At 38.9% G+C, this 12,874-nt stretch overlaps 1 protein-coding gene across 1 annotated transcript in view; it reads right to left on the bottom strand.

Moving 5' to 3' along the window:
* Window positions 1-884: 884 nt before the first annotated feature.
* Window positions 885-12,874, bottom strand: part of LOC134211994 (SH2/SH3 adapter protein NCK1) — a 67,760-nt gene continuing 55,770 nt past the window's right edge. The window contains exons 4-6 of the mRNA XM_062689444.1: window positions 12,460-12,796; window positions 12,075-12,399; window positions 885-8,046 (exon numbers count right to left, since the gene is read on the bottom strand). Of these exons, the coding sequence (XP_062545428.1) occupies window positions 7,837-8,046; window positions 12,075-12,399; window positions 12,460-12,796 (872 nt within the window). The 3' untranslated portion in view covers window positions 885-7,836. The remainder of the gene's footprint in view (window positions 8,047-12,074; window positions 12,400-12,459; window positions 12,797-12,874) is intronic.

Below are 12,874 nucleotides of genomic sequence, written 5' to 3'. Positions count from 1 at the left end.
TTAGACTTAGACCGGAGTGGCCTGGCGGTACATAAAAGTTGTCTACATACAGCTCGGTCCATGGCTGCACATCGCCATTCATGAACACGAAGTTTTCGAACGGACGGCAAATCGTCTTCCATCTGATCAATCCATCTTGCTTGCTACGCACATCGCCTTCTCATGCCCGTTGGATCGCTGTCGACTATTTCCACTGGGTTAAAATCCGACATGCTGGCTACGTGCCCGGCCCACCACAGTCGTCCGATTTGAACGATGGATGGTTATCCCAACTACTGATGCAACTCGTGGTTTACTCACCTCCACCACGTACCGTCGCGTCCGCCATCTGCGCCCCACCATAAATGGTATACATCGCTTTTTTTCAAAAACTCCAAGTGCGCGTTGATCCTCCACGAGCATCGTCCAGGTCTCGTGTCCGTAGAAGACTACCGGTCAAATTAGCGGTTTGTAGATAGTTAGTTTGTCATGGCGGCTAGCTCTATTCGAACGGAGTCCAAAGTACGTACGAATTCCTGCCATGATGCGTCTCCGAATTTCTCTGCTGGTATCGTTTTCGGCGGTCATCATTGAGCCCAAGTACATGAACTCTTCAACTTCGTGGTAGGAGGCTTACGATATCATCCCTAGTTTCACTCTTCAATCTGATTTAGTAGGGTTCTGTCATCTTTTCAAAGTTACGTGCCATAATATCAATATCGCCTGCAAAACCAAATAGCTGAACGGATTTCGTAGTAATCGACCGGTTGTGTCAACTAAAAGGATCATGGATCATGAACGCAAGCACTACGTGCACTTAGACAAGAAATGAATGGAAATCCGCACATCGGACGATTTTTGGCTTTCGGTACATCTCAGAAATATAGCAACAATACTACTTAAAATCCAATAAAAACGCATAAAAGCTATTCTTTTAATATTTGTTTAATTCACAAATCGCTTTATCCGTCAAAGGTCTATGATTTTGTTTGTCTTATTACTTGATTAGAAGCTCAACCACTCCCCCTATCTCGCTTGTGTTCGTCCCCTCCTGCGTATCTCAACACATTAATTCATTCAATACGCTCCTATTTTCGCATCTACTAATTCCTTCGTTAAATATGCCACAAAAGAAAAATCCGCCTACAAAAAACGAAACGGAAAAGTTTCACTTTCTTCGAATCGATCCGATTTCCTCCCTACAAAACAATCACCTTCTGCGACCTTCGGTTTCGCTTTCCTGTCCGGTCCAGTCACAAACGATTTCCCTATACAAACGGCCCGGTACCGCTCAGACCTAATCCTGATGCGTAGTATCACTTTAACGAATGTGTGATTATTAGTTAGATTCGTTTTGTTGCCTCTTGGAGCCCCACGCATATCATATTTCGGTTATTGGCTCACACTGATGAAAACTTCTTTTTTTTTGTTTTCTCGTTTGCTCGCTATGCTTTTGTCGGTGATTTGTATTTTTTTTTGTATGTAAATGTATTTTATGTTTATATTCATTCATGTACGCTGGGTTTCCTTTCATGAACTGTTGATTCCATTTAATTACTGATGCTGCTTTTATTATTCGACTTTTACATGCTAATTACGATTTGGTATAGTTTGATGTATTTTCCTAATTTTTGTTTCATTTGAATATACTGTTTGTTTTTACGGCTATTCAATTGATTTGCCGAATTCTTGTATGATTTAAAATTTACTTTAAATATGATATTCACATGATAAAATGGATTTACAAAGTTATTAAAGTTTGAACGATGTAATATTGGGCAAAATGATAACAAAAGAAGATAAAAATAATTAATGGATTTCATAGATGTTGAATTAAAATGTTCCAGTAGTTACAGTGTAGTAAAAAAAATATTGTTCAAAGTCCGATACTTTCATGCACTAGCAACATAACGAAATACTGATGCACGATAGTCAATCCAAGGACAGACAATTCCTCTAGAGGGAATTGTACTGCTGAGCAAAATCACGTTTTGTTATACCATATCGTTTACTAATATGTGAAAACTATGTTCGAGACGAGGTTGCGTACAGAAAACCTAAAAATCGAATAATGCAATTACATTTACATCGTAACTACTGGTGCACTATCCCCTAAATGTTTTTTTTATAAATAAGGGAACTGTTCCGTTTTCCATATCACTGAACATATATTCATCTCATCGAAAAACAAAGAAATACAGCACCAATCTTGTCGCTTCTTTTTGCTAACATGCGTGCTCACTGCTGAAAAAATCACAAAAATAAAAAAACAAATCAAATTCCTTTTTATTGCTTTGTTTTTGATGGGATGGAAATGGAAGCTATGAGATGAAGTGCCGAACCGTTCCCCTATAAAGGTTCTTTGTTTTTTTATATGCACAGCACATATGCACAATATAATGCAACTCATACAAACATAAAATAATTACAGTAAGAATGAGAACATATAATACCCATGATCGCATATTTGTAATACTCGCATTCTATTCATTGTGTAGAAAGCCTGTGAATCGTTCAGAAAGCCCAATTTACTGCAACTAATCCCACAACAGTAAAATAGGCTTTACTATCTTGATTATCTGTGGTACGATGGAAATGATTGAGTATGTGGGGAGGATTGACAAACGATTCACAAAATCAACCAAAATGCAAATGTTAGAAATATGCGATCATGGGCAGAATAGTCATGAATGGAAATTTGTTTTTTCATTAAACAGTGCAGTAGTAGTCTGATTGAGATAGAAATTATGCGACAAGATTTGTGTTTAGAAGAACAAATTAAATCGAATAGGTATAATTCTGCTCGTACAATCTCATTAGTTTGTTACGTTGAAATAACGAGCTCGAAGATGGCATAACGTATGTGATTTAGGTAAGCGTACTAATTGTTTTTTTTTAAGTAAAGCGTTTCAGATAACTTCAAAAGGTGAAACTCGAATATAACCTATTATAGAATGAAAATTTGACGTTGTTAAGAAAAAATAGTACTCCTACACATACAATGAACAGTTGTAAATTAGTTGCCTTTACAATGTAGGTTTTACATGTACAATGATCAGTTTTAATATAATAGAGATAATTGGAACGCCGAAGGTACAACGCCATTGTATCACATGATTTAACTCGAAATAATCAATCAAGCAGTTTTTGTTTAATGCTAGACAAAAAAATCGTGTGATTTTCATAACACCGAAGGAAAATTAAGAAAATCTGAAGATCTAGTTTCCACTAAAAATAATTAGGTATTGGCCATCCAACAAGATAATTTTCTAAAGCGTTGTCGTTTCACACCAATTGTGCGTTTCCTATCCTATTCTTAACATCCATCCAAGTTTTATTTTATTTTCAAAAACCCAAAATAAATATATCCATCATAGGAGAATCAATATAATTTCTTGTCAAAATATTAAAAGGGCATCTTATGTAATAGTTGACCATAAGATCAGTTTACTTATTGTATTGAAAACTGTATGAAGCATACTAGAAGTAAATAATCAAAAGTATTCTTTGCATAATACATGTTATAGTAAAATGATCACTGATGTAGCCAGCCATTGGATTTGATAGGGTTATTAGTTTGAACAAGAAAAAGGCTTTGATAATTTGAAACATTAAATACCAACCAAATTTTAGTTTAGTGTACTCACTGCTAAAAAATCGCAATATAGCGCTTGCCTTTTTTCCTTGTTATGGACTATGAGTAAAATGGACTAACCCTAAGCCCAGGACCAGTGAAGCCCAAAGGCGTTCCAATTTTTCTGAACCTATTGTATGGTTTGATGATGTCATGAGCAGAATGTATTCAATATTTATTGTAAGGATGACATTTGTTTTCCGGAATCAGCCTTATTGTGACTCGTTTTTGTCCTCGTCTGCATTCACAGTCTCTTCTACTTCTGCTATTACAAATGCTTCTGAATTGTTCCAATTGAATTAGATTCACTGTGTACAAAAGAAGGCAATCGACCACGAAAAATTTTACAAACTTTCTTGCTCGTTTTCCTGTAATCTTATGTGGATTTACTATGTAGTACAATACGTTACATTCACTTCACACATTTTAGTTTCTACGCTATATGATGTTGCTACGGCTCTGTTCTACTCATCCATACGAGCGAGTCACTTCTCTCCGACTACCACTACCATTTACGTTGTTTAGTTGTTAGTATGGTTTATTATACTAATAATTTCGTTCCACAGTTTCAATAGATAGATTAATGTGTTAGTGCCGATAATTTCATCATTATTGTTTTTCATGCTCTGTTCTCCTAAATCATAAACACAATTTTATGTAAGATTATAAATCTGTTTAATGTCAAAAATTTTAGTATTAAGTGGCTACTCAAGACGACCATATATCTGGAGCAGAGTTGGCAAAATGCGCTTTCGCTGCGGTTTAAGAACACGAACTTCCTGCCACCTGATAACCCCAACTGCTTTAGAAACAGAATCAGAAAAAAAAATTTCAAACTATGGCAAACGCCTCGTTTTGAAACTCGTGGAAATTTTTTATCACTTGTTGTATTAATACATAAAATGTACTCATCATCGTACTTCATATTCGTGCCACCGAGAGTGATTCGACTTCTAGCCTGTTAAGATTACAAGCTTCATCATTTAATATCGTTATAATGAAATTAAGATTTGTGAATTTTGATATCGAAATACTCTTTATCAAGTGATAAAGCTCATAGTCTAAAAATGATGCTGTTAAATAAAATCCATAAATTAATAAACCCCATTTTAAACCTTCCGGGACTCGCATGGTCCTGGATCACTCACGCAGTCCCGTCGCTCCTGTGAACAAGAAGCGTGCTTTTTGAAAGATGTTGTACTTTTTACAACGATGCGAGTTTTGGAAGGTTAATCAGTATTGCCGAATATTTACAATCCGAGTGGCTGCTCCGTGATACGCCAAAAACAAATTGCAGAGAAAAACAAATGAAACATACTTCGGATAAGTATTCTATTCTAGACTTTTGGAAAACATATACAACATATACATTCACAATATTACCTATAAATGAAACAATAAAAAAAAAACAAAGTCAAAAATGATAATACAATGAAATTGCGAATATCTGGGCTACGAAATGGCGAGTTCCGAAAAGGGGCACCCAACATAGTTCTGGTCCTCACAAGTTCCAATACACACGCTTTCACGCGTCTGCCGATGACAATCAACTGCCAGTTAAAGGTTGCATACTTAGCTGATAGTGTAGACTGGGCACTGTTGTACTTCCGCGATCAGCTATACTGCCCATGATTGCATATTTGTAACACTCGCATTTTTGTTCATTTTGTAAAAAGCCTGTGAATCGTTCAGTAGGCTAGCTTAATTTACTGCATCTAAACCCACAATAGTAAAATAGGCTTTACTATCTTGCGTATCTGTTGTAAGCTGGAAATGATTGAGTTTGTGGGGAGGATTGACAAACGATTTACAAAATCAACCAAAATACAAATGTTACAAACATGCGGTCAGTGGCAGTATAGTTAGGGCGAGTGAACTGTGAATGTGGTTGGGTTTGACAATGGGCTCTGATAAACTTCTACTCGGGTTCTCGGGGCTACTATTCTTCACCGCACCGCAATCGCACTTGAACCGAAAGTTTGTATTTGTATAAAAATGTATTTGATGGTCCATTGGTCTCAAAAAATATATTGACACAGATTCATTTTTCATATGTTTTCCTTATAAGGTAAACTATGTGACTGGAAACCAGTAAAGATTAAACAAAAGTCCTCCAAAGCCACAAAGTTATGCAAAATTTGCTTTCAATTGATAGTTATAGACAATGAAAGAGAGGCATAAATCACGAAATAAGGAAATAAGTTTACTGCAACCTAATACAAGTGAGCAGCAAACTGAATCAGAGAAGCAGTCCCTTGCGACAAGCTACGCTTCTTTCGCGCTTTATTTGCCGTTGGGGACTAAGTTATAAAACACAGCTGTATAAAACAAGTTGAATTGCATCATCAGCACCGGCGCCTTCCGCAATCAGAGTTAAAAAAATATCATGAAGCCATATCCATATCCCCCGAATCATGATGCTGTACACACCGTGGTTTGATTTGAGATATAGTGAACATTAGAATTGGTTATGTTTTGATCGTCATTCACTCTTCGCCAGTTCGCCATTATTGTTCATTTGTGTTTCGCTTTTGCTTGACAGAACTTACTTAAATAACGAATGCAAATAACAATCATTGACAATTTTTTAGTTCATGATTTAGTGAACAGACACACTAAGATCTAAGCATATACAATTACTGAATCGCTCAAAATCACGCTTTCTATTTCGATGGCACCATACTTTGGAATCTTTTGTGGTTAAAATATGACCCTCATTACAATCGATGACAACGATTGCAATATCTTGTATGCAGGACTAAAAATAATCCATCAAGCGCAACTTTTACATGGAAACTAAAACACACAAAGTGATCGAAAATTTTAGAAAACGAATCGATAAAAACGGATTCAATCTAAAAACAACTGTGATGTTTTGAATCGGTGGTAGACACGCCTGAGTTCATATAGGTATCATAGAGCAATCAAGTAAAACTTAAATTTGTAAAGAAAGCGAAAAAATAGAGTAAAATTTAAATAAAAAATAACAAATTTCGACTAATATTATTTGCCTACTATTGGATTCGAACGATACAGCACAAATACAGTAGCTCAAAAATGCAGCTGAAAGATTGACGATGGGATTTAAGCTTATCAAATGCTCTGGCCGGATAATGACTTTACTCTGTGTTTTATATCCATAGGTATATATATTTTCGGGTTACTCTGCGTGTGTATGCTTCTATATATTCCATTCATGTGTACTAGTTAATGTAAGTAGTTATTTATATATGGAAGCTGCACCGTTATGCTTGTTTTTAATTATTTCCAGTAGCAGAATAACTTCGGAAAGTGTATTTATACATTCACACGAAACAAAAAAAGAATCTCTTAACGTTGTTGTCACAAAAGAATATATCGATTATGTAAAAAATTGGAAATTTCATAAACAAAAATCCGTTTGGATGGTATTAAATATGGACACACATCTAGTGAAAAATTTCCAGTAGATAATTTAAACTCTGAAGCAATTGGATTAGAGCTGCCCATAGTAAGAAACTATTCCCCGTATACTGATGTCACGTTTACCTTCGTATAATCTGCGCTCTATTAAAAGATAACCCAACGAGTGAACTGCGACTGCGTTTAGGCAAGATGATTGATGCCTAAGAAAATTATGGGTGTTCAATAGTCCGAGACGTTTCTAGACACTTTAACTCGAATCGTGTGACAATAAAATAAACTCTCTGTAGTTACGATGTTCCCTGGCTTCTTCTTGATTTGTGACTGGATTTTCCTTTCTTTTCTGCGATAACACTAGCTTTCTTCGGTTTGGAGATTAATTGGGAGTAGCATGATGCGTAAATGCATATACTATAAGGATAGTGGTTTCACACCGTTCGCCGAGAATTCTCACATCCATTCGATTTCGTTTTTCATGTCACTAGATTCTGATTATGCTCCTCGAGTATATTAATTTCTGTCTTCTTTCTACTTTACACTAATTAGTAATCAGATTATCCTCTAACCGTGACTTTTTCTGCTTTTTTATGTGTTATCTTTTTAAAGGATTTTGATAAATAAATAATTACAATAATTATCAATATAAGATTGTTTATGAAATATCATTTCAAAGGATGTTACAATTACTGTCGTGTCTTAATTTACGTCCCTTTCTGTTCAACTTAGCGTTATTTGTGTATGGATTTTCGCCTTTTGTCTCTCATAAACTAATCATAAAAAACGCACACTTACCTGACTACCAACAAACTGCGCAGGGTCCTTTAGGTACCGTTTGCTTTCGGTAAGGGTCGTACCAAGTACAGTTTCTCACCCTGCTTGTTGGTATAGATAGGTGCTCTTTGGTAGTGGTCCACTAGTTGATCTAGTGTGTGGAATTTTCGCTGTCCGATGCAGTACATGTTGCCTTCCACGTGCACGCGGAAGTGCTTGTTGCGTCCCGGTGCTTTCAGCGACACAGAGTAATCGCCGAGCTGAAAACAAGAAAAACCAATAGAGTTATAATAAAGACACAATTTTAGCATGGTTTAAAAGTACACTTTTTCCTACCATTTAACTTGTAACAGAAACCAAATATTGTGTAGGGGACGTCGGAGTAATTTCGCCAGTTGGGTAATTTGGCCAACTGCTTATTGTTATTGATAATGTGCAAGTTATTGTAAGTGAAATTTTACACTATATTACTTTCACCCTGTTACCTGTTACTCAATTTCAGAAAGTTATCTCATTTTTTTTCTTTTTGCCTTTTTTAACTAATAAAGTGACTTTCGAAGCTTCGTTCCAAAGAACGGTCAATTTATTATAAAAACCCAATTTAATTCACTGAGTAGTGATACTGCCTTTCTCGCATTTAGCCAAGACACCAACCTTATATGGTGCTAATATGGTTCGATGTACCATTTTCTTTATAACTTTTAAACGCAACGGCCGATCGTTATCAAATTCAATAGTGATCAACTAGGCTTTGCCCCCTGTCGAATGAAACTTGTTGCGAGAAAATCGGTTGATGATTACTATATAAAAAGTTCTCTAATGTTTTTCTTAGCTTTTGTGCACACACATACACACACATACACACGGACAGACAGACATGTGCTCAGCTCGTCGAGCTGAGTCGATTGATATATAACACTATGGGTCTCTGATGCTTCTATAAAAAGTTCGTATTCGGAGTGAAAAGATAGCCTTTCGGTACAACTTTGTTGTACGAGAAAGGCAAAAAGGTAGTGCATCATAAACAACATTTTAGGCGTCATTTACTGTACTTGTAGTTAGTTTATAGCATTCATATAGCATAGTATTTTGATCATATAGTCGAGTGGTTAATTATTTTCCAATATTTTTTTTCAACAATAATTACACAAATAAAAAAATGCTTCTACATCGGGGTGAAATGAGTAACATCCGGCGGAGTTTTATCGCCATGTAAAAATGAACCATAACCTATTTTTTCAAGCATAATGCCGTTTGGCATAATGCCATTTGGCATAACAAGTTGAATAGCCAGAGGCCATTTGGTATAAAGACCATTTGGCATAACGAACGTTTTACGTAATAAAGAGAAATAGTCATAATGATTTTAGGGCCATTTCGCATACAAATTAAAATAATTAATTATTATGCATGCTTTCTCGTTATAAGGAGAAATCGTGTGCTTTAAAAGATGAAATCATCAGCTTATTTGTCTTATTCCGATCGTATGCGTAGAAAAGAAATCATATACGCTTCGCCTTTGCGTTCTTCTGAAAAATGGGTCGTCTAGCCTTCTGCCTCTTTCCGGAAAAAGGCGTACTTTTGAAGAAGGGGTCATTTACTGTTTTACCTATTTCTGGGCAAATGCGTACCTTCATCGGGGGTGACAATGGGTCTGGGGGGTGAGAATGGGTCGTCACCGGTAGCTGGAGGTCGGATAGCAAAATCGTTCAGAAAGGTCTCTTATATTTTAGTCTTCTTGCCCTCAGATACATTCAATCTATCCTACAAGCATTCTAAGTACTTAAAACAGTGACCCATTCTCACCCCCATTTGACCCATTGTCACCCCGACGACGGTACTTTTGAAGAAGGGATCCTCTACTCTTTTGCCTTTTTCCGGGCTAATGCATATTTTTGAAGAAAGTCATCTCCCAGTTTTCCTAATTCTGGGCAAATGCATACTTTTAAAGAAGGAGTCATCTCTTCTTTTCCCTTATTCCGGGAAAATGTGTACTTTTAAAGAAGGAGTCATCTACTCTTTTGCCCTTTTCCGGGAAATAAATACTTTTAAAGCAGGAATCATCTACTCTTTTGCTTCATCCCGGGTAAATGCGTACTTTTAAAGTAGGAGTCATCTACTCTTTTGCCTTATTCCGGGCAGATGGGTACTTTTAAAGGAACGGTCATCTACCTTTTTTGACTTATTCCGGGCAAATGCGTGCTTTTAAATAACGAATCATCTACTCTTTTGCCTTATTTCAGGTAAATACATACTTCTGAAAATGGAAATCATATATTCTTACGATGATTGGCAAATGCTGGGATAAGCGTACCATTGGTACTTCGCGTACTTGAAGGAATAAAATAGACCCCATCTCGCGGTCCTTAGCCTCTTACCCAGCTACTCCTATGGCGCTGGCCAGGATATGAGCAACCTTAGGGAAGATCGGGTAACCAACCCCGGTGGGAACTATGGTCGTATGCTGACAGGAAAGGGGGGGGTTTGCTCCACTCCGGAGGTGCAAATCTTACTGAGCGTCTATTCTCCATGTTAGGAGCGACTCACAACAGCGTCTGTTCTCCATGTTAGGGGCGGCTGATCATCGGCCGAGTACCAGCGAGAGTTTGCTGTCAGGCCCTGCAAGCCAGCCTTTAAAAAAACTCACGCAACGAACAATCAACAAGAGAGTACGGACCGGAACCATCAGTGAAGACCACTGCGACGAAAAGGGACTAGCGATTGGAAACTCGGTTCGTGGAACTGCAGCAAATCTCTCAACTTCATCGGGAGCACACGAATACTCTACGATGTGCTCAAGGACCGTGGATTCGGCATCATTGCGCTGCAGGAGGTTTGTTGGAAGGGTTCAATGGTGCGAACGTTTAGAGTTAATCATACCATCTACCAGAGCTGCGGCAACACACACGAGCTGGGAACAGCTTTCATAGTGATGAGCGATATGCAAAGGCGCTTGATCGGGTGGTGACCGATCAATGAAAGAATGTGGAGGTTGAGGATCAAAGGCCGGTTCTTCAACTTCAGCATAATCAACATCCATAGCCCACACTCCAGAAACACTGATGGTGATAAGGACGCATTCTACGCGCAGCTGGAACGTGAGTACGACAGCTGCCCAAGCCACGACGTCAAAATCATCATAGGAGATTTGAACGCTCAGGTTGGCCAAGAGGAAAAGTTTAGACCGACTATTGGGAAGTTCGGCGCTCACTGCCTAATTGATTTTACCGCCTTTAAGAATGTGGCCATTCGCAGCACCTACTTCCAACACAACCTTCCGTATCGGTACACCTGGAGATCACCACTGCAGACAGAGTGACAAATCAGCCACGTTCTGATTGATGGACAGCACTTCTCCGACATTATCGACGTCAGAACATATCGTGACCACTATCTAGTGATGGTTGAACTGCGCCGAAAACTATCCGTCATCAGCAAGAATCGGTACCAACGACCGTCGCGGTACGACCTAGAGCAACTGAAACAACCTGATGTCTTCACTGTATATGCCTTGCATCTCGAGCCAGCGTTGTCGGAAGGGTCGGAAGGGTAAGCTCGATTGGGCCCTCTTGAGGGCTGCTGGAATACAGCCATTAACGACGCAGCGAAGAACAACGTCGGGTATGTGAGACGAAGTCGACGGAACGATTGGCTCGACGAAGAGTGCACACAGATTCTGGAGGAGACGGACGCAGCGCGGGCGGTCGCGCTGCAGCAAGGTACCCCGCAGAACGTGGAACGTTATAGACGGAAGCGGAGACAGCAAAGCCGCCTTTTCTTGGAGAAGAAACGCCGCCTGGAAGAAACGAAGTGCGATGAGATGGAACAGCTGTGCCGTTCTCAAGAAACACGCAAGTTCTATCAGAAGCTCAACGCATCCCGCAAAGACTTCGTCCAAGAGTCAGAATGTGCAGGGATAAAGATGGGACCATCTTGACGGACAAGCGTGTTGTGATCGAAAGGTGGAAGCAGAACTTCGAGGAACATTTGGATGGCGCTGAGATGCCCAATGGATATGCTTGAAACTGTTGAAGTTTTTGAAAACTGTTGAAGTTTAATATTTTTGATAGCATGGCGGAAAGAATTGCGACTGATAAACAAGACCATGCTGGGAGTGGCTGGGTGCGATTCCCAATCAGATCTAGGGTGTTTAGGGTTGGAAATTGTCTTGACTTTCCTGGGAATATTGGATATCATCGTGTCAGCCTTATGCATAATATATCATGATACAATGCTTTACAAATCTGGGAGTTATTAACACTGTGAAAGTCAACAAAATTATACTTACATTCGTTTCACTATCTCGAATTAGATAATCACCATCGTGGCCGTGCGTGTTCAGTACGGTATCACATTGACTTCGAGTTATAGCACCGTAGTACCAGCTTTTGCCCGTCAGCGGGGGCCGATCCAGCTGCTGAGAATTGTTATTATTACTATTGGCGGAGTTGGAATTGTTGTTGTTTGACTGTTGGTCGTTCGGCCGTCGATCTAGCGAGTCCGGCCCGCTGCCGTTGTTACCCCGATAGGGTTGCGCCAAGTACTCGGACAGTTCTTGCAGATAATTCCGGGGTACCAGCCCGATCTGACCGTTGTTGTTGCGGGCTTTATACCTGGAATATAGAGAAGTAAGTATTTACAGACATTCCATCCATTATCTTTTGACTGCTTACCACTCAGGATCTGCTGCTGGCCGCTCTAGGATTTCCAGGCGATCTCCCTTTTCGAAAGACAGCTCTGTGTCGTTATTGGAGTTGAATGAGTATAACGCGACTACAATATCTAGCACATTCTCCGCCATCGCATACGTATGTACGGTGTCGTCTTCGGTTTCCTCTGTCGTATAGTTGCTGGGAAACCAGCCGGTAGCGGAGCCGCTTTGGCCACGCCACCAACCATCGTTGGACTTTTCTAGGATTAATATCCGTGTACCTTTGATGAGCGATAGTTCATCCTGCTGCTGTGCTTGGTAGTTATACTTTACTATGGCAGTTCCTATTGGGGTGGAAGCTGTTGGGTCCACCAAATGAATTTTGAAACCAGACAGGGAAGAAAAATAAAATTGAAATAACAAGTAGGTAGTTGAAA

Source organism: Armigeres subalbatus, chromosome 2 (assembly GCF_024139115.2).
Source record: "Armigeres subalbatus isolate Guangzhou_Male chromosome 2, GZ_Asu_2, whole genome shotgun sequence".
Taxonomy (NCBI): domain Eukaryota; kingdom Metazoa; phylum Arthropoda; class Insecta; order Diptera; family Culicidae; genus Armigeres; species Armigeres subalbatus.
This window is presented reverse-complemented; position numbering and strand designations above follow the sequence as displayed.